The sequence below is a fragment of the Vicugna pacos genome, chromosome 23, assembly GCF_048564905.1.
Source record: "Vicugna pacos chromosome 23, VicPac4, whole genome shotgun sequence".
NCBI lineage: Eukaryota > Metazoa > Chordata > Mammalia > Artiodactyla > Camelidae > Vicugna > Vicugna pacos.
This window is the reverse complement of record NC_133009.1, coordinates 3,866,842-3,888,948: the sequence shown is the minus strand read 5'-3', so window position 1 is coordinate 3,888,948 and position 22,107 is coordinate 3,866,842. Positions and strand designations below refer to the sequence as shown.

The window sequence follows — 22,107 nt, the reverse complement described above, 5'->3', positions numbered from 1 at the left end:
AACTGAACGGAATGAGTGTCCCAAGGATGGGGGCCAGAGTTCACTGGAACTATGAGAATTGGGTGGTTTTAAACCAAATATCTGGGTTATTGTTAAAATGAGAAGAAATATGGGCTCAATAGCAAAAAACACACCCAGTGGATTTAGAATTCGTCCAAAAATAGCTGTTAATATCACCTGGCTGCTATGATGCCCTGTTGTCTTCGGCCTCATTGAGTGATCTGCTAATCTTCCCAACTTGTCTCCTAAGTCATAACATTTCAAATCAAGTAAGTTTGAAAATAGGAACTTCTGTAAGCTCTTCATTTCCTTCTTCTTTGGTCTGGTATATGTTGCTCCTGAAATCTAAATCTGAATTTCAGTTATGTAATGACAGGAACCATGCAATATTTGACAAAAATTATACCATCAAAATTAGGTACTTATTTTCCTAATAAAGAATGTTATTGATAAATTCTAAATTGATTAAAGAACTGAACAAATTATTATTAGAGAAATAGGAGTCTATCTATCCATAAATAGATATGTAAACTTGGAGGTAGGGAAGATCTGAAGATAGTCACAAAATGGAGTGACCACGGAAAACTGTTAAGCCTTATCAAGTGTTAGACGGACCTGTATGTGTTAATATGGAAAGATATAGATTATTAAGCAAAGAAAGTAAGCATAGGAAAATATGTATTGAGTATACATACACACCCAAAATATGTGTGTATATAAATCACATAGAGGATCCAAAGAAACTATATTACAAATATCTGACAGGATCACCCCTTATAATAACATGCCACTTTTGGAGCAGAGAACAGGCTTAAGGGTAAGATGAAGGTATGAGTGAAAATGGACTTTTTTTTTGGTAACTGAAATTTTTCTATTGAAATGTGGCAAAGATAATTCATAAGGTGAAACTAAAAATAAATAATGTACTATTTATGGTGTAAAATGGATACAGTTAAACCACGCCTGTTTGATCTTTCAAAGACTGAGTTGAAAATGAATGATATCTGCTTACCATAGATCATGTATCATTTACTTGGATTTATGTACTAAGTCAAAATATAGTTTGGGTAGAAGCTATCATCTGATTTCCCTACTGTGTGTGTGTAAAGATTTTCCCCTGGAGTGTCCATCACTTCCCACAATCGCTCACGGACATCACACAGGGGAGCGTGTTAGCTCCTTTGCCCCAGGATTTTCTGTGACCTACAGCTGTGAACCTGGTTACTTGCTTCTTGGCGAAAAGACCATTCGCTGTTTGTCTTCAGGAGTCTGGAGTGCTGTCACTCCCACGTGTAAAGGTACCCTAAATTTACAATCAATTTTAAGGATTTGGGTTATAATGTTACTTGCCACATTTTGCTCATCTTTGGCTTGTTTTCTTAGAGGCACTGTGTGAACCTCCAGGACAGCTTCTCAATGGGCAGATAAAGAGGCCCACAAGTTTTCGGGTTGGTGTAACTGTGGACTTTTCGTGTAATGAAGGGTGAGTGTCGAGAGAGCCAGTGAGATTTAATTCCTTTGAGTTACATGTGCCTGGTGTGAACCGTGAAACCTGCAGAAGGCTCTTCCATGAGGGTCTGTGGACAGCTTGAGGTTATGAGAGAGAATGCTGATAAAAGGGGTACACAGAAATTAAGTGATTTTGCCTTAAATAGAAGCTTTTGTTCTGCCTGATAGTTCTGAATGACTTCCCTCTGTCTCCAGGTATCAATTACACGGCCAACCGTCTAGCCAGTGTGTAATTGTTGGACAGAAAACTTTTTGGACCAAGATGCCAGTTTGTGAAGGTATGTTAGGCTGATGTGATTTGTAACTGGCTTATTGACCAGAGGTTCAACAGGACACCGCAGTCTCAGCTTAGCTGAAATCTTTTTGTTCAGTTGTTACTATACAGGGTCTTACAGAGTGAAGATCTCTCCTAGAAATCTTTAAGGGATATGTTATTCACTGAAGTAGCCTCGAATTACCTCTTTATTCTCTGCTTACTCAAGTGAAACAGGGTTCCTAGACTTATCTTTCTCTGAAAGCTACGCAGAGTTGCTGTTCAGGCCATGCACATAAAGGGATTGTATATTTGGTAAAAGAAATCAAAGGATCATCAAAGTATATATATATACTTGAATATATATATATATATATTCAAGAATAAAGCTCTAGTGGGGAGGGTATAGCTCAGTGGTAGAGCATGTGCCTAGCAAGCACAAAGTCCTGGGTTCAGTCCCCAGTACCCCCATCAATCAATCAATCAGTCTAATTACCTCCTACCTCCCCAAAAGAATAAAACTCTAAATCATACTTTTTTTGAATAATATACAGCTGCTTTGACAGGTTCATTAGATTCAAATCTAGGATGAAAATGACATTAAGCAACACCTGAGGTATTCTTTGTTTTTAATACAGCTGCAACCTTGTCATTTCTCTCCATAATTTCTCTAGAAATTCTTTGTCCACCACCTCCTCCTATTCTCAATGGAAGGCATTCAGGCAGCTCTTCAGTGAATGTTCCGTACGGAAGCACAGTCACTTACTTTTGTGACCCAAGCCCAGAGAAAGGAGTGAATTTCATCCTTGTTGGGGACAGCACTATCCGCTGTACCAATGGTAGTCAGAAGACTGGGACCTGGAGCAGCCCTGCCCCACGCTGTGAACTTTCTATTCCTGAGGCTCACTGCCCACCTCCCCAGATCCTAAGAGGCAAAATATTATCTGGGCAGAAAGATCAATATTCCTATAACGACACTGTGGTATTCGCTTGCGTATCCGGCTTCAAAATGAAGGGCAGCAAGGAAATCCGATGTGATGCCCAAGGCACATGGGAACCATCGGTACCAGTCTGTGAAAAGGGTAGGTATCCCCATACTTGGAACCTGTGCTGCTTATTCATCCATTTGAAGCATAAGAGAAGGGGTTACGGACTTCAGCAGGGCCTTTTCCAGTTTCCAGTCTCCTCAATTACACTGAATATAGTGAATATAAATTATATAGAAGTTTTTTTTTAAACACTCTCTTCCATTCATTTTGTGGGAGTATCATTGGGGAAAAAATATTAGGGGTCACTAAGTTGCCCATTTCTTTAAGGAAAAAACTGGCAAAGATGCTTGTTTGTCTTAACAGTGATTTCTTAAAAGAGATATCGGCAAAGACTTTCCCCTACAGGGAAATCTCACATTAAAATCATGGAAGATGATTCCTTAAAAAAGGAAGAGACAGGAGAGGAGTTGGTGTACATAGAGGGAATCAAACAAAATCTGCAGCAGCCTAAATGCAGAAAATTAAAAAAAAAGATTGAAAACCACAGATTTAAAATTACCTTAAACGAGGCTGCAAGATAACTTCTGTACCATACAATTGCCACCAAAGTGGAATTGTAGCATTAATGTTAATTTCTTTGGCTCAGTTTCTCTCTGTTGTAGTTTACATCAGAAAAATTCTCTGCCTTTTCTTTAGATTGTCAGGCTCCTCCCAGGATCCTCCATGGGCAAACGAAAGACAGACACATGATCCACTTTGGCCCTGGAACATCCATCAGATACAGCTGCGACCCTGGCTATGTGCTGGCGGGAGAAGAATCCATACGTTGTACCTCTGAGGGAGTGTGGAGGCCTGCTGCCCCCACATGCAGAGGTAGCAGGCTTTGGATGCAGATGATTTTTTATTTTGAGATTCCTTGAGTTGATTTCTTATCCTAGTCTCTTTTCTTAGTGGCAGAGTGCGAACCCATAGGAAAGCAAGTCTTTAAAAAACCCGAGGCCCAATTTATTAGAGCAGATGTTAACTCTTCTTGTGATGAAGGGTAAGTGAGGGCTGTTTCAGCTTGAACTAGGTCTGACTCATCAGTGCCTACTGCAAGCTCTGTGTAAAAGTTCATCTCCGAGACCACCTCCCGCTCCATCACGTGTTCGTGGAAGCATTGATCACTCTGTTTTTCCATTAATGGAACCTGTGCTATGCCATGGACAGGTCGTGCTGATGCTGTGCACATTTTTGTTCCTATTGCTTCTTGTCCTGAGAGTAATGAGTCTGCTTTTGAGCCAACAGCTCTCGCTTAGGTTAGTGGTTACCAGATGGCAAACTATCATGGCTCTTTGTCTCTAGGTACCGGTTAAGTGAGAGTGTTTATCAGCTGTGTCAAGGCACAATTCCTTGGTTTATGGAGATTCGTCTTTGTAAAGGTGAGTAAAAAAGTAACAGAGGATCTAAAATAATGTGAGCTGTTTGCATTTCCTGTGAGATTCCATGTTATGGGAAAAAGAATATTAGATTTTGTTCTATTCACTTTGTCAATAGTTACAGCTGCACGAGATTTGCTTTCTGTTGTCACCTCTTTCTACTTCAAAACATAGCAATTTAGTTACTGATTCTCTTTTTATGATACAGGAGAATACTAATAATGAGGTCAGTGAATATATGAGCTGCCATCCTTAATGTTGGGCACACTGTAGTTTAGGGGAGAGAAAGGGGACTGGTTGGGATCCAAACTCAGATTCTATTTCTGCTCCTTCACATGACTTGGGGCAATTTGTGTAACTTTTCTGATCTCTAGCCTCTTATCTACAACCTTAGCATAAGGCTGCAGATCTCAAAGTTAGTATAATTAGATGGTACTATTCCTACCCTGTAGCTGAGAAAATTACCTGTCAAAAAGTAGATGTTCAATCAAGTTAGTATTCTTGGCTAACCTATCATATCACCTCAGCACAAAGATGATACTCAAAAAAGCTTAATTCTATTTCCCTGTGCTTTTTATTGACCTAATAGTTATTAAAAAGAAATAATTCTGTTTTTAAATTAATAGTTTACCACCAGACTTTACTGCCTCACAATCTGATATCAATGTACATGTTCACTATTAACAAAGACTTACAAGTATCTTTCCTATGAAGTCTTTTAAGTTGGATTTTACATATGCAGTGAGCTTTGATGTAACACATATCATCATGACTCACTCATATCCTCTAAGAAACCTGATAACTCATAACCAGCTTCATTTCTCTTCTTTGGGCTTTAATACTGGAACAGAATTGTATAGTAACTTCTCATCTCTCCAGAAATCACCTGCCCACCACCCCCTGTTATCTACAATGGAGCACACACAGGGAGTTCCTCAGAAGATGTTCTATATGGAACCACAGTCACGTACACATGTAACCCCGGGCCAGAGAGAGAAGTGGATTTCATCCTCATTGGGGAGAGCACCATCCGTTGTACAAGCAACGATCAAGAGACAGGCATCTGGAGTGGCCCTGCTCCTCTCTGTAAACTCTCCCTCCCTGCTGTTCAGTGCTCACATGTCCACATTGCAAATGGATACAAGATATTTGGCAAGGAAGCCCCATATTTCTACAATGACACTGTGACATTCAAGTGTGATAATGGATTTACTTTGAATGGCAGAAGTCAGGTTCGTTGCAAAGCCAATAACACCTGGGATCCTGAATTACCAGTTTGTGAAAAAGGTAAAAACCCTATGGGGAGCAAAATCAAGTATTAACTTGTTTGTTCTTGTTTATTATCGCTCACTGAAAGCTAGAGTCATGGAAAAAGGCAAGGGGGCATAGATTACTGTCCCATTTCTTCCATTGTTTAATGGAATATTCTGTGTGTTGTTGTATATGTTCTTTGTGCAAATGCCCCTTTGGATCTGGGGTATATTCAGGGTAAATAATTGAGAGGATCTTTTTGAAGGTGCCAGGTTCCTTCCAAGGCACAGAAAGCATTCAATAATGAATAAGAACTTGATGATCATTGGCTTAAAAGTTTCACACTGTCTATTGGCAAACATTGTATACTTGAAGTTCTTGAATATAAATTCTGTTTTTGTTGGTATTTCTGTGGGAAGTTTTATCTTCAAGCTGTCAGCCACCTCCTGGGCTCTACCATGGTCAGCATACAGGTGGAAACAGGGTCTTCTTTACCCCTGGGATGACTGTAGACTACACCTGTGACTCTGGCTACTTGCTTGTGGGAAACAGATCCATTCACTGTATGCCTTCAGGAAATTGGAGTCCTTCTGCCCCTCGGTGTGAAGGTACTTTCAGTTCGAGAGTTGTCTTTGTCTTTGATATCAGGCATGTATAAGTAACTCCAACTTCGCTCCTCTAGAAGCACCATGCCAGCCTTTGAAAGAAGATCTTCGAGAGCTTCCAGTTGATGCATCTGTGGTACCAGTTAATACATCCTGCCAAGATGGGTGAGTACAAGATGATCCATCCTGAGAAAGGGTCTTCATCTTGCTTTGTGCATTAATTCTACCCTCAGCTTGTCTTGATGACTCCCTTTAGTGGTTCCTCATCTTCACGCTAACTGAGAATGTGAGGTTTCAAAATCTAACCAGCAACTCTGACGTCTCAGTCCTTTTTGACATGGACATGGCTTTGCTGTGAGCGATTTTAAGTTTAAAGTAGTTTTCTTACTTGGAGGGCTGAAGGCTTTAATTTCTCTCTGCCGAAGTTCTTATTTAGAAGTGGCTCTGTATTTGTGGTTTGAGAAGGCTAGGTTTCAGAGATTTGATATTGGGAAGAGAAAATATATTCTCTCTCTCTAGGTACCAGTTGACTGGATATGCTTATTGGAAATGTCAAGATGATAAGAATGGGGTTTGGTTCAAAAAGAGTCCACTTTGTAAAGGTAAGTTAGAAAAAATCGGTAGGGTAGTAGGGGTTAGAGATGACAGGCCACTGCAGAACTAATCTATATGTCAACAGTCTATGCACTCTAGCTCAGTGTGCATAAACTAAGAAACATCTTTTAGTGTTTAGATGGCACTAGCATTTGTTTTGGGAAACAAAATTATTAAGTAGGAAATTAGTACAGTTGGCTCTCTGTATTTGTGGGTTTCACATCCATGGATTCAACCAACTGCAGGTCAGAAATATATTTTTTCAAATCCCAAAAGTTCCAAAAAGCAAAACTTGGATTTGCTGTGTGCTGGCTACTATTTACCTAGCATTTCTATTGTATAAGGTATTATAAGTCATCTAGAGATGATTTTAAGTATGTGGGAGGATATGCATAGATTATACGCAAATACTATGCCATTTATATAAGGGACTTGAGGATCCTTGGAATTTGTTATCGATGGCCGGGAGGGGTCCTGAAACTCATCCCCTGCGAATACTGAGAAATGACCGTATTTGCCATATACCTGATAATTGCTCAAAATTTTTAAAATAACAAATGTAGACTATTTCTCTATTTCATGGGAATATAGCTGTATTTATCCCTTTCTTAATACTTTAATGAATTTTCTGAATTTTTAGTGAATGAGTGTGTATTACTCATATGGTCAGAAAATGTAATAAAGCTGTTTCACAGAAAACATAATCCAGGGTCTAAAATTTAAATAATTTTTTAGCTATGTGCAGTACATGCATTTGCATAGTTTTGTTTGTTTCTGAATGAAGACTGTCCACCTTGGTGTACCAGCTGAAGTAGAATTTCCTAAATCTCTTCTGCAGTTATCGACTGTCAACCTCCACCAGTGATTAACAATGGGAGACACAAAGGTGTGATGGTAGAACACTTTCTATATGGAAACGAGGTCTCTTATGAATGTGACCAAGGATTCTATCTTCTGGGAGAGAAAAGTATACGGTGCATAAAGGATTCTAAAGGACGTGGATCTTGGAGTGGACCTCCCCCACGGTGCTTAAAATCTCCCCCTGTGACTCACTGCCCTAACCCAGAAGTCACACATGGATACAAACTAAATAAAACTCAGTCTTCATATTCCCACAATGACATAGTGTATGTTGCCTGCAATCCTGGCTTCATCATGAATGGCAGTAACTTGACTAAGTGTAATACCAACAACAAATGGGAGCCAGCTGTACCAACTTGTATCAAAAAGGGTAAGATATTTTAAGGAATAAAACATGGGATGTTGCACAAAGTAAAGAAAAATGGTTTTGAATCACACTTGCCATTCTGCCTAAAGAAAACTAAGTAAAAGCTAAGATGTAATCATTATTTTATGAAATACCTGCCTTACCATCTCACCTCATGATTTTTTCCCTTTCCTTTCTAAGTGTGTTGAACAAAAGTACATGAAAAGATAATGGTTAACTTCTAAATTGATGGAGTCTCCCCGGTTTGTTATTTTTTATTAATTTAGAATAGGAAAATGCACATGCCTTTTGGGGAGTGCAATTGTTTGGCAGTAATATTACTTGATAATTTGATATTTAAGGCTGTGATACTAGCCAGAAAGAGATCTTTGGATATTCTGTAGAATGGACCCACTGAATTGTCTTTCTTGTAATTTTAGTTATCATTGGTAATTTTACCTCCATTAGTGTCTATCTACAACAGAGGCTCCCAGTCGGTGACCCAAGAACTGAGTTCAAACCTGGTTTCTCTGGCTAGCATAGTAGTCTTATTCAAAGTGAAACCAGTCTCCACTGCCCAAGACAAAGGGTGGATCTGTGATATAGGAAGGGCTGCCATTGCCTTCCTGCAAGGCACTAGTAGCTTGAAATGGGCAGTGGCTACCCTTTTTAGAAGGACAGATGCTTTCTGACTTATCATATCTGGTGGCTTCACTTGTCAGCTTCTGTAAGCATTTGAGTGTGTGACCCTTGACTGCAGCCTTTCTACCATTTAAAAGAAAAGAAAAACGAATATTATTGGTTGATAGATTAAAATTGTGGGCTTAAACCATTGATGTTTCATCATCTTACATTTGAGATTTGTCTCCAGATCATATATGATATAGGCAGGAAATGCAAATCTCTCCTGAGTACTGCTTGATCTGGGCGGAATGAATATTTCTAGAAACCAATTAGTTGGCTTGCTGCCTGCCTTCACTCTGTATTGCTATGACCCACAGATAGCATTGGCTATGTGTTCCTCTGTACTAAATTAAAGGTCCTTTTATATTGGTATCTAAGCTTTCACAGGATGTCAGCATCCATTTAAGATCCCCAATGGGAATCATACTGGTGGAGACATAGCTCGATTTTCTCCTGGGATGTCAGTCCTGTACACATGCAGCCAAGGCTACCTGCTGGTAGGTGAAGCACTCCTTCTTTGCACATACGAGGGAACCTGGAACCGACCTGCCCCTTATTGTAAAGGTTTGTTGTTTATTTATTTTTCCTTATTTTTAAATCAAATTTGTCCCAAATAGATATATTTGTTAGCTACTTTCCACTTAAAATAGCCAAATAAATGCATTAATTGGACCATTGAGTTAAATACATTTAATTGAATTAATCGAATTGGATTTAATTGGATTAATACATCAAGTAATCTAAATATTACAAAATAAGAAAGTGTCTGAGGCTTTAGTCTATCTGAGCTATCACTTATGTAGTCATTTAAATATGGAAAGTTGAAGTCTATATAAATTAAAAAACTAAGGTACAAACTGAATTTACACCGTGGTTACAGTTATGGTAAGTGTGCATCTGGCAAAATACTAGTAAAAAGTACAATGATTGTTAGAGTGTATTTCCTCTAAGTGGTGGTAAGATTATAGGTATATTTTTTATTAAAGTTTCAGAATATCTTTTTCATTTTCATTAGCAATGCATATGAAATGTGAGTAGTGAGTTAATATCGAATACTTGGTAAGCAGTTTTTACCACATGCTGGATACTGTGCCTTGCACTTTGCATGCATTATCTCATTTAATCCTCATGAGAACTATATGAAATTGGTGCCCTGATTATCCCCATATTGTAGATGAGATCCCAGCAGAATGGAGAGATCTGTAATTTACCCAAAGTCACACAGCTAGGAAGTCCTAGAGTCAAGTTCAAATCCAAAATCTCACACTATTGACCCCTACACTGAAAAGATGGAAGGAGAAATGAGGAAGCATTTACAAGTAAGAAGAATTAGATAATAAGAGTAGAAGTTGATGGAGCAATAATTCAGAGTTCTTAACATGACCCTTTCAGCCCTCATAGTTTCTCTAAGAAGCCACTAAAATTATCGTTTTGGTTTAGAACTAAAGCACAAAGAAGGAATGTAGTCTGGCATAATTACCTGGAAGTTATTGATGTAGATGGCTGATGCTAAAAGTCTATGCCTAGGACATCATTTTGTGTTTCAGTGAAGCTTTACTAACTGAGAATAAACTAAGTTGGTTTCATAAGCCTTTCCATTAAGGGCAGTATTTATGTTCATGGCAAAAAGCCAAAGTATGACCCAGCTTCAACGAGATTCCTTTGATTTCAGAGGTGAACTGTAGCTTCCCAGAGCATATAAATGGAATCCAGAATGGGCTAGAGCCTGGAAAGATGTATCAGTATGGAGCTGTTGTCACTCTAGAGTGTGAAGATGGGTATACCCTGGAAGGAAGTCCTCAGAGCCAGTGTCAGGAAGATCACCGATGGAACCCTCCCCTGGCTGTTTGCAAATCACCAAGTGAGTACAAAGGGCTTCACTAAGCTCCGACTCGTTTCACTGGAGAGAAGAGAGTAAGGGGTACCCCTCAATGTTAGGGACTCCTGGGTTTTAAACTGGCTTCGGACTGTGACCAGTGGTACAGTAACAGACGAATTTGAAGTTGGTGGTCTATTCTGAGGATGGGAGAAGTAAAGACAGAACATAAAAAGAGAAGAGCACTAACTGAAAATGTGCAAAACTAACAACCTTATGCCGTTATCTTGTGGTATCCGCAGAGGGCTTCGTTCCAGAACCCCGTTGGATACCAAAATCTGCAGATGCTCAGGTCTCTTATATAAAATGGCATAGTATTTGCATGTAACCTGTGCACATCCTTCCATATACTTTAAATAATTTCTAGATTACTTATAATACCAATGCATTGTAAATACCATGTAAATAGTTGATGAGCTTACAGTAAATTCAAGTTTTGCTTTTTGGAACTTTCTGGAATTTTTTGATTTTTTCAAATATTTTCTGTCTGTGGTTGGTTGAATCTGCAGATACAGATATGGAGAACCAACTGTACTTTGAAAGCAGTTGACTGCTAAGACTTCCGTTATTCCTGAATCTTCATTTATAAGTGCTTACTAATATGACAGGGACTTCCAAAAATACATTAGCCAACCTGTTGTAACAATTAATGTTTGCATTCTGACCTGGGAAATCCCTGATTATAAAGTTGAGTTTATTGTTTTTTTCATTAGTGAACTACCCCAACTTAAAGTGAAAAAAAATTATTTTTTTTAAATCCAATGGCAGTGTTACACAAGAAATGAAGGAAGATTGGGTATAACCCAGGTTTCCAGTACATCTTTTTAAGTAGATTTAGAGAGAAGGGAGTTGTGTGTTAACTTGGGGACGTTACCCTGGGACTCTGAGCTACGTGGAACCATGCAACTAGACTAATATTTTTGTAATTTTTGTATTCTTCGTAGGCTCACTTTCTCCTCTTCTTGGTGGTAAGTTTTCTTAAATACTTGAAGAAGACTTCTAATGGTGTTTTATATAAAAAAAAAGTATTATTTGAGGCCCTGTATCTGGCCTGTTAATTTTTTTCACTTATAAGAAATGATCTTTTTTGGTGTTTTAAGGATCTTTTAATGTGCACTTCACATCACAAACTGTCACCTTAGGATAGAATGGAATAAATGATTTAAATAACCATTCCCAGTTTCTATATTGAAAGCTTATTTTACATTAAACTCTTGATCTTTTGCATGATTTGGTTACTATCAAAATAGACTGGCTTATTCTGCAGCAGCAAAATATATTTCACAACTGAGATTTAAATGTTGTGCAAGGTGATAGGATCCTCATGTCCTGAGCTCCTAATTTTACCCCAGTGATGAGAATATTACTAATAAAACTGAAAGGAACAGAAAAGCTCAACACGAGCTTGACTGGAACCCTGTGATCAAATGCTCGATGCTTTAGATTAAGTGTTAACCAGGGTTGAATCCGAAAAACTTTAAGCTCACATATGCTCATTCATGAATTCGGTATTTATGGCCAAGAAAAGATAAGTATAAAAGTCACATAACATATCTTCCTCTACTAGGACTAGGCCCCACAATCACTTCAAACAATGATGATCACATTTTTTCTAGCATTTGACATTCCGTTTTCTTTTCTAGGGCTTTCTGTAGGTGGAGTGGTTCTCATCTGCTTGGTTATTGTCTCCTTATGCATGATACTAAAATACAGAGGACGCCGGTAAGTTCAGCGCATACTTGACCAAAAAGCATAAAAGGTTTTGACTCCTTGCCTGAAACTAAACACAGAAGCACAAATTATATGAAATAAATATTGCAATGTGATAACTATAATAAGGTATCTTGTGTTAAATAGAAGACTTTCTGTAAGAACTTAAAAAATAACAAATTCTTATTTTATTTGAATGACGTTTATTCAGATGATATGCAATAAAATATCTAGAAAATAGAAAAAAAATCCCATCATAACAACTGCAAATATTGGGTATATTCCTATCTGATCATTTTCTTATATTCTTTCTCCGTTTTCCCCTTTAAAACTGAAATTTTAGCTTTATAGTCTCCAGCCATTTTTTAAAAAAAATGATTTAGCTTAATGTACAGTTTTTCTTGTGTCTTTAAATCATGTTTTCTTTTTAGGTGCTTAATAGCATATTGTTCAATTATATGTATTTCTGTACTGTAGATATTTTAGGTTGCTTCCACATTTATTTTGATAATGAATAAAGTATGAGAAACACCTGAATAAACTTTTCTCATACTTATTTCCTTAGCCTAGATTTCTAGAATTGCTAGGGATAAGTGTATGAACATTAGATGCTTAAAAATATTCATATGACCTTCTGGAAAGTTAGCTCTGACTTAATAGTATATCAAATAATTAATGTATCTGGATATATTGTGTTTCTGGACTCCTTTTTCGTTTTATTGATCTATCCATTCTTCCATCACAAACCACTTTGCGTTTAAATAGTCTCCTATCCTAATATCTGATAAGGCAAGAAGCCCCTCACTGTTTATTATTTTTTGGGCTTTTCCTTTCTACTATCTCCTCTTTGTTCTTACAGATGAGTTTTAGACGACTTGCCATTTTCTAAAAACAGATATTTTGTGATTGCATTTGAATCTATGGATTAATCTTTGAGAATTGGCGTATTTTCTATAATGCTTTCCCATTCAGAAATATACTAGGCCTTTCTACTTGTTCAAGTAATCTTTAACTCACTCAGCTGTTGTTTTCATGATGACTTAATACATTACTAGGTTTCTATGTTTCATTATGTTCTGTTTTATTGTCTAGAACTTAGACATACTTTTAGCATTTATTTTTAATTTATTAATTTTTAAACATTTGTATCCATAAAGTAATGTTGCCATAGTGGGTTGTGTGATATTTGGTGGGGACACAAGCAAATGGTCAATACTTGGGAATTTTGATCAGAAAAGATTCCATAGTGGAGGAGATGTTTCAGGTGAGCTTCAAGAGAGTATGGACAAGGGGAGAAAGTTATTCCAGGTAGAAGGAGCTTTTAGAGTAAAGACCCAGAGCTTGTTATTCCACCGTATATTATGAGAATGGCATAAGAATCTGACATGACTAAGGAATAATACATGTGATTGTGATTGAAAGTGAAGATGGCATAATTTTAGGTGAAAGAGTGGCATAAATGACCCTTCTGACACTTAAGTTTTGTGGAAATTACAGAGTATTGTGATATGTGCAAAGGATACATTTTCAGCAAATGATACCATCAAGCATCAGCCTGGAAATGTTCCTTGTACACAGGTTCTTAAGTCTCTGAACATGTTAGCATTAGGGAGGATAATCACGTGAAGTCTTGTCAGGTCTTAGGCAACCTGCAATGGGGGATGACGTCACCCCAGACCTGTCATCTGCAAACTCCAGCAAAGTTACTTTAACATGCCAAGTTACCTGGTTCCATCATTTAGTATGCCACCAGTGCCATCTAATTACACTGTTTGTGGTTTTATAATGCCTCGTGCAACCCTTGAAGGGTTACACTGAATCTGTATAATGGCGGTAACTTTGAACCTGGATAGTTTGTTCTAAGCCTGGAAGAGCCTGAGCACAGTAGGTCTTTCAAGGGTCTGCAACTGGGATGAGCTTTAGGCTGCAGTGTTTATCAGAGTGTGTGTGCATCACATATCCTTGGTCCTATAACTGATTTCAGGAGTAACAGTGTCCTATGACCAAATAAGATTGGGAAACACTTCATACTACATTTTAATTATGGAGATTCGCAATGATCATGAGACTGTTTGAAGTCCTACAATAAAGAAGCCTATTTAATTAAAAAAAATACTCTTCCAAACTAACTGAACTGAACTGCAGAACTCTTTTTTCTTGCATAATGCTTTTAACATCCCATGGAACTAATGTTTAATTTAACATTGAGGAGATCTAGAAAGGTGGCCAGAAGCTAGATCATCCAAAACCTTGCATGCCAGGACAAGGAGTTGGGTCTTTATCCTGTAGGAGCTTAACCAAGGAAACAGTATGTTCAGATTTGTATTTTCAGAAGAGTGGGTAGTAGTGGGGTCTCAACCAAAGCAGTAGTGCTGGGGATCAAGAAGATGGAACAGCTGTATGAAGTATCTTTACCATAAAGAAGATCAGATTTAGTGAATTGCTGAATGTGGGGAAAAGGAGGCAGGCACAAAGAATGATTCAAGCTGATGTCACTGGGTAAACCCAGTGGTTCACCAAAAAAGGAGAGGGACAGGTTTGTGGGGAAAAGACGCAGGTCTGACTTGTTACTTTGAAACGCCCATGACATAGGTAGGACTCGAGAGGAGCTTTGGACTCAGGCAGGTGACGTTTAAATCACAGTTGAAACTTTGGGACCAAGAAGAACATAAAACTTTAAAATATAGATGAGAACAGATCTCAGAAGGGCAGTAATGTTTAAGTGGGAGGAGGAGAAGGAACAGTCAGAGGGAAGAGGAAATTTGGGAGAAAATAGTTTCATAGAATCCAAGAGAGAAAAAGGTCCCAAGAAAACAAAAGTAAGGATGTCATTTGTATGGCTTTCCTCACAGGAAGTTAGAAGATAATTTTAGAGTAATTAAAATTTTAAATAAATAGAAAATGTGATCTCTATATCTTTCCTTCCTGCTACTAAGTTTGCTATCAGGGCACTGCATATGTAGAAAACTTTGCAAACTTCAGCAATGCCTACAAACTCAAAAAATTCATTATGTTGCAGTCTGATTATTAAGTTTATTAACATAGTTATAGCAAATACTATATTTAAGTGTCGCAGTTGATGGGAACCAAACGTATGTTGAACTTAATTCCTAAGCATCACTCATTTGTTCTATGTCCAATTTCTAACTGACTTCAGTTCATTTTCTGATAGTTGACATAGACATTTGAGCTGCCTTAAATACTTGTTGTGAGATGGGAAATGGATCATTTAAAATGGATGTCTAGTAACAAAATTAGATATTTTGAAAAGTCACCCAAACATTTGAGGAAGAGACTATGTAATTCTTTTCTTGTCATCTAAGATATTTTAATAAAACCTAAACTTCATATTGACCTAAAAATTACCATTTATTAGTCATCTTAATGTATATTCCTCTTAAATAAGTAAGTTGACCTCTTAAATGTGATAGTGACATGCTGTAAGTACGCTTTGATAGTAATTTTTCTCAGCAGTAATTTTGTACTTTTGCAATTTCCGAGTTCTTCATTATAGCACAATCACACTTTTTAAAATTGAAGTACAGTCAATTATAATATATTAATTTCTGGTGTACAGCACAATGTCCCAGTCCTGCCTATACATACATATATTCATTTTCATATTTTTATTTTTTGGGGGGAGGGAATTAGGCTTATTTATTTATTTATTTTTAGAGGAGGTACTGGGGATTGAACCCAGGACCTTGTGCATGCTAAGCACGTGTTTTATCATTTGAGCTCTACCTTCCCCACTGCACAATCACATATTTATTGTCCTTTGCTAATTTTGGCAAAGTGTTTTAGAAGCACAGCAAACTATATGTGCTTTCAAAGAATAAAAGTAAAAAATCTTAAAAATCATTTTAAGCTTTTAGTGCTGTAAGGCTTTGCAAGGGTTTTGAAGTAAACATCAAATATAAAAAAATTTTTAAGTTATATTGAAAGATTGCTCCCAGAAAAGTAAATTTATGATCATATTCTAAAATCAATTTTTTTCGATCTGGGAGTCATAGATACTAGTCATTAAACATCTTGGATAAAGCTGCCTAATGTCAACTTCTGACTTGGACACATAACAGCTTAGCAAGTAATTTTTTGGGTCTTTCCAAAAAGTGAGGGTTTTAGTGATTACATCATAGTATATTTAAGACAATAAAATGAAATCATCCATGAAAAGTATTTACCATGTTGGGAATTATGGAAAGAAAACAACTTTTACACCTTTATAGTAATCAGTGAGCAAATAATTCTTTTTTTCTTCCATTTAGCAGTTACTACACAAAGGAAAGACGTAAAGAAGATCTTCATTTAGAAACACTAGACGTATATTCTGTTGATCCATACAACCCAGCAAGCTAATCAGAAGACAAACTGGTATCCAATGAAATTTGGAATATTGTTATTAATTTCTATGTCAATGTTTCCTTAAATTTATATTTCTCAATAAGCATAGTACTCAGTGTATAACGTTCTGTTGCACAAGTCTTTAGTAATTATGCACAGAAATTCTTAACTTACCTAATTCACATTGCCAACTTCTGTCCCTGGGTTTTTTAAACTTATTCATCCATTCAACAAATATTTAAATAAACAGCAAAATAACTAAGAATAAAATAAGTAAGAAGATGGTAAGTATTATGAAGAGAAATAAAGCAGGAAAAGGGGACGGGGGCAGGGTAGTTGGAAGAGAAGTCTTCACTCAGAAAATGAGATTTGAGCAAAGACTAGAGTGAAGTAAGGAGCTAGCCTTGTAGAGGAAGAGCATTCCAGGAAGAAAGAAGAGCAAGTACAAAGACCATAATAAGGTGGTGTGTCCCTGCTGTGTCAGAGGCACAGCAAGAAGCCAGTGTGGCCTTGCGTGGACTGACCAAGGGAGACAGTGGTAGAGATGAAATCAGAGAGGTACAGGGAGGTAGGTGAGGATGACTGATCCTGTAGAGACCTATATGCTAGGTCACTGTAATGAACTTGGTATTTATTCTGAGATGAGAATTCTTAGAGGGTTTGAAGCAGAAAAACAAGTGATCACTTTAACTGAAGAGAACGGAGGAAGCCAGGGGTGAAAGGTGGGGAATCAATATGTGTTCTATCACAAAAATCCTGGCAAGGAGTTGTGAGTGGCTACCACCAGGCTAGTGAGAAGAGGTCAAATTCTGCATGCATTTTCGAGATGCTGCCAGTGGGGTTTGCCAACAGTTTGTATCAGGATAAAAGAGGAAGGGAAAAGTCAATGATGATGCCTGGGTTTTTTGGCCTGAGCAATTGAAAGGATAAAATTGCCATTAATTAAGACAACTGAGAATGGGAAAAGTAGGATTAGAGAGAAAAACAAGGGGTTCCACTTTGGAGATGGTAAATGTGAGATAGCTAATAGACATCCAAGTAGAAGTGCCGAGAAGGCAGCTGGATGTACAAGTCAGCATTTCAGGGAATAGATCCAGGATCAGTACACAAATTTGAGCTTTTCCATATATGGATATACAGAATAATGAAACCAAATAAGACCAGCAAGGGACAAAAGAGGCTGGGGAAGAGGAAAGGTCTAACTGCTGAGCCCTGGATCCTCCAACATTAAGAGTCGTGGAGTGAGAAGGAACCAACAGAGGGGTGAAAAAGCAGCTCTGATACAGGAGAAGACTCCAGAGAGCAATGTTCTAGAAGTCATGCAAAGAGAGAATTTTATGAAGGAGAGGGTGATCAACTCTGTCAAATACAGATCAAGAAAGATCAGTAATGAAAACCGACTTTTGTGTTTAGCAGCACAAATTTTGCTGGTGAACTTGACTGGAACAGTTTTGGTGTAGAGGAAGGATGCAAAACCCTGATTGAAATGAGCTTGGGGGAGAATGAAAGGGGAGAAATTAGAGATATCAACCACAGACAACTCTTTCAAGGAGTTTTTCTATGAAGAGGAGAGGATAAGTAGAATGATGGCAAGAATAAGAAGTAGAGTCAAGGGCAGTATTTTTTTTAAGAATGAAGAAATAGCAGTGATGTTGCCAATCCTATAAGTGGTTGAGAACGATCTAGTAGGGAAGGGGGAAATGATGGCAGGAAAGAAAAGGAAGAATTGCTGGAGCCACATCTGGGCAAGCTAGAAGGACTGGGATCTTGTACTCAAGCAGGAGAACTTACATAGGAGTGTGGCATTAGCAACAGGAGAGGTGGCAAAACATACAGGGAGATGTGATGGTAGAAGCATGTGTGGAGGTTCTCTTCTGATGCTTCTGTTTTCTCACTGAATAAAAAGCAAATTGATCAACTGAGACATCAGAGATATAAGGAGAAAGAAGAAGGTATTAAGTAGGCACTATGAGAGGTGAAGACTGAATGACAGGAAGTACAGAAAGGTTGACATGCAACGTGAAGGGTCCCCTCGAGTTTCCCAGGAGAAAATAAGGGTGAACATGTGAAGGTTTATTAAACCCAGGCATCATGCTGAGGGTCTTTCATGCCTGATCTCATTTTGCTTCAGTATAACTTTGAAAGGTGTATATTATCCCAAGATAATACCTAGGTGAGAATATAATATCCCAGATGAGAAAACCAAGGCTAAAATTTTCTCTTGGCCAAGGTCTCAGGGTCAGTAATTGGCAAAAGTAGAATTCAAGCTCAAATCTGACTTCAAACTGCTTTCTCCTTCAGTCTATAAAATACGAAATAAAGATACCACCTCTGCCTTCTTAGAACTTATTTCAGTCAGAAAAATAAGACATATACATTTCATAGTGTAAGAATAAGTACCAAAAACAAGACACAGGAAAACTGCTGTGGCAGTTGAGGAATAAAAGGATGCCTTGTTGCTGGTGAGCAAAAGGGAAGGAAACAGGAGAGACTGTTGCAGAGTGATCTCCAGGTCCAAAGCAGTGGGAGCCCAAAGTAGAGCTATGACATAAATATTTGTTGAATGAATATTTGAATGAGTGAGGATGAGGACATTGTTTCAACTTCTCCCTCATTTATTTTGTTCATATTTATCAACAAAAAATTTAGTTATTAGTTGCTTCACTTCATATTGTCCAAAGAAGGACCACTTAATTGATGCTTAATTGAAGCTTGACGCTTCATTGTTTATAGGACTTATAGCTGGTATATATAAAGAGAATGTTGATACTCATATTTAAACTTCAAGTTGTACCAATGCCTTTCCTAAATAGAAATTAATCTATTTCAGTGTGCCTTGTTGCTTGGAACCCAACTGAACATCGGTTGGAAAGAAGCCATTCTAATATCAGCAAGTCTTTTTGTATGTCCTCAACATCAGTGAGATTCTATCATAAGCTTCAACTCCTATATGCACTTATTCTCAAGTGGAACAAAGAAAGTGTGCTTGATGATAAAGATGAGAGCCCAGTTTTACCTCCACATGCTCTTCAAGAACTTTTCGAAGCCTCACTTGTGATGTGCCTGGAGCTGGGCTCTGACTATACACAATTATGTAACTCTGAAAAGTGTCGCCTTTCTGGCACTAAAAAGAGCTGTCCTCACGCCCAGACTCTTCTTTTATAATCAGCATACTTACTGTTACCATACTCTTTTAGTTATAGTGTGTTTTTAATTATTTAAGCAAAGTATGAAGCATATCCTGTGGTTATCATGGGCATATGTTTGATGGGGAGTCTAGTTTTATTTTTACAGTAGCATCTTTTTCTGATATGTTTTAACATTTCACTTATTTCCCCTTGGTTTGAGATTTTCTCATAATATGTAATCACTCAGTAATTTCAACTTGCACTTTATTTTTAAAATCATGAGTGAAGTGTTATTTCTAAAGTTTTGGTGTACAATCCAAGATTTCAATGTTTCCTTGAAAGCTTTGTCAGAAGCTGTAGTTGTTTGTAAAATGTCATGTAGTAGTATGTACGTTAGTCATTCAAATAAATTTTATCTTTAAAGAAAAACATTTTCCCTATATTATTCTTTCCCCCTGGAGTCAGTGCACTCCTGAATAACAGACATAGTCTTAGGGTTTTCAAGTTCCTGATTTAACGTTTATGCATTCCGGATCCCACCACTTTGTCATGTTAGTCAGACTCTCAACCCACAGACTCAAGGCAGTCATCCTTGAGACTTCCTTTTATATTTATCCAGCCAACGCTTTCACCTAGCCCATTCATTCTTCCCCACCACACGCTAGATCCAGCTGTCAGTTTTTTTCTTTACAGCATTTAAATTATTGAGAAAATAAAATCTTGCTTACTGGCCACCACAAATTTGCTCCCCGCCCCCAACTTCTCCAAGACTGTGCATTCTGTTTGACATCTTTTGTTTTGTTTTTATAATTGTGGTAAAAAAAACATGTAATATAAAATTTACAGTTAATAATTTTTAAGCATACAGTTCAGAAGTGTTAAGTGTATTCACATTGTTATGCAACAGATCTCCAGAACTTTTTCATCTTACCATACTGACCTATATCCATGAAACAATTACTCCACATTCCCCCCTTCCTTCAGTCCCTGCCAGCCACCATTCTACTTCCTGTTTTTATGAAGTTGACTACTTTAGATATCTCACATACGTGGAACCACACAGTATTTTCCTTCCTGTGGCTGGTTTATTTCACTTAGTATGTCCTTAGGTTTCATCTATGTTGTAGCATGTATCTGAATTTTCTTTCTTTTTCAGACTGAATAACATTTCATTTTATGTATATACAACATTTTGTGTATCCATTCATCCATCGATGGACATGTAGGTTGTTTTCACCTTGTGGCTATTGTGAATAATGCTGCTATGAACATGGGTGTGCAAATATCTCTTCAAGGAATGTTTTTCAATTCTTTTGAATATATACCTAGAAGTAGTATGCTGTTTCATATCTTTTGTTCATTCATAGTACCATTGTCATTTCTCCAACTTACCCTCCAGCCTTCTATTTTATTATAACTTCATCTCTACTCATCTCTGTTCTCATCTTAACAGATGATGAAAATATCTCAACTTCCTCTCCCTTTACTTCCAAGCTTATCTATATCCACTCATCCTTATCTTCATTTCCACAAACCACTTTTCACAGACTCTACAGTTCTCCTCTTGTCTCTCTCTGTTTCTTCCAGGATGTTGCTCCATCAAATACACTCTCTTATTACTGGCTTCTTTTCATTTTCCCACCTACAAACCTGTTCAAGCCAGTACCCATTCAGCTGCAAGTGACAGAAATCCATCCCATACTGGCTTAGGCAAAAAAGGGATTTTTATTATATTACGTGACAGTAAAGGTGAACGGTTCAGCTCACTTCAGTCAAAATGAGAATTAAATATCCTAATTACATCCTCAGGAATCTGTTCTATTCTTTGGTTCTGTTTTTCCTTGCTGGCCTCATTCTCTGGTAGACACTCCTTGAAAACTGGCAAAAATATTTGCTGACCATGCCAAACACACACTCCAGCATAAAGAGCTTCTCTTGTCTAATAACTCCTTCAAAAATCCCTTCATTACCTTCGATTTGTCCAAACAGGGTCACCTGCCCCCCCCCCAACTGAACCACTTATTAGGGTGAAAGCAGTGAAACAAGCAGATGACAAGGCTTGAGCTGCTTGCCTAGGCTTGGGGCTGGGGATAGGACTGAGCTACCTCAGCTGTTTTCAAGAGAGGCTCTCATACCCTGCCTCCCTCCCCCACCAGAGGACATTGGGCAATGTCTGCAGACATTGTGATTGTTACAGCTGGAGGAGGGAAGAGCTACTGGTGGAGAGAGGCCGAAAATGCTGCTTAACATCCTACAGTACACAGGACAGACCCCCAAACAGAGGATTATCTGGTTCAGTGTGTCAATAGTTTTGTATTTGAGAAACCATGGCTACATAGAACTCTGCTAAAGAGGCGACTTCCCAGAGCAAAAATCAGGGGCCACAGTTCCAGAAGGGGCCCAGTTAAAGCAACAAATACCCACCATACCTTCTATCTGAAAACAAAGCTTCCCCCATACCATCCAGGCTTTCTCTTTTAAACCATCTCTCTTCTCAAACCACCAAATTTTCTGAAACAGTGGTTGATGTTAGCTTATT

General features: G+C 37.8%; 1 protein-coding gene across 2 annotated transcripts in view; it reads left to right on the top strand.

Annotated features, from left to right (window-relative positions):
- Nucleotides 1-19,867, top strand: part of LOC140688686 (complement receptor type 2-like) — a 30,705-nt gene extending 10,838 nt beyond the window's left edge. Inside the window, exons 3-20 of one of the 2 annotated variants that reach the window (XM_072948305.1) lie at nt 1,110-1,298; nt 1,384-1,483; nt 1,705-1,787; nt 2,437-2,844; nt 3,448-3,624; nt 3,703-3,793; nt 4,096-4,172; nt 5,049-5,456; nt 5,840-6,028; nt 6,103-6,190; nt 6,545-6,627; nt 7,458-7,850; nt 8,889-9,074; nt 10,183-10,371; nt 11,331-11,354; nt 12,030-12,108; nt 16,365-16,470; nt 19,271-19,867. In XM_072948305.1, the coding sequence (XP_072804406.1) occupies nt 1,110-1,298; nt 1,384-1,483; nt 1,705-1,787; nt 2,437-2,844; nt 3,448-3,624; nt 3,703-3,793; nt 4,096-4,172; nt 5,049-5,456; nt 5,840-6,028; nt 6,103-6,190; nt 6,545-6,627; nt 7,458-7,850; nt 8,889-9,074; nt 10,183-10,371; nt 11,331-11,354; nt 12,030-12,108; nt 16,365-16,455 (2,855 nt within the window). In that variant the 3' untranslated portion in view covers nt 16,456-16,470; nt 19,271-19,867. The remainder of the gene's footprint in view (nt 1-1,109; nt 1,299-1,383; nt 1,484-1,704; nt 1,788-2,436; nt 2,845-3,447; nt 3,625-3,702; nt 3,794-4,095; nt 4,173-5,048; nt 5,457-5,839; nt 6,029-6,102; nt 6,191-6,544; nt 6,628-7,457; nt 7,851-8,888; nt 9,075-10,182; nt 10,372-11,330; nt 11,355-12,029; nt 12,109-16,364; nt 16,471-19,270) is intronic. The other variant, XM_072948306.1, reaches the window with a different exon arrangement.
- The last annotated feature ends 2,240 nt before the right edge of the window (nt 19,868-22,107 follow it).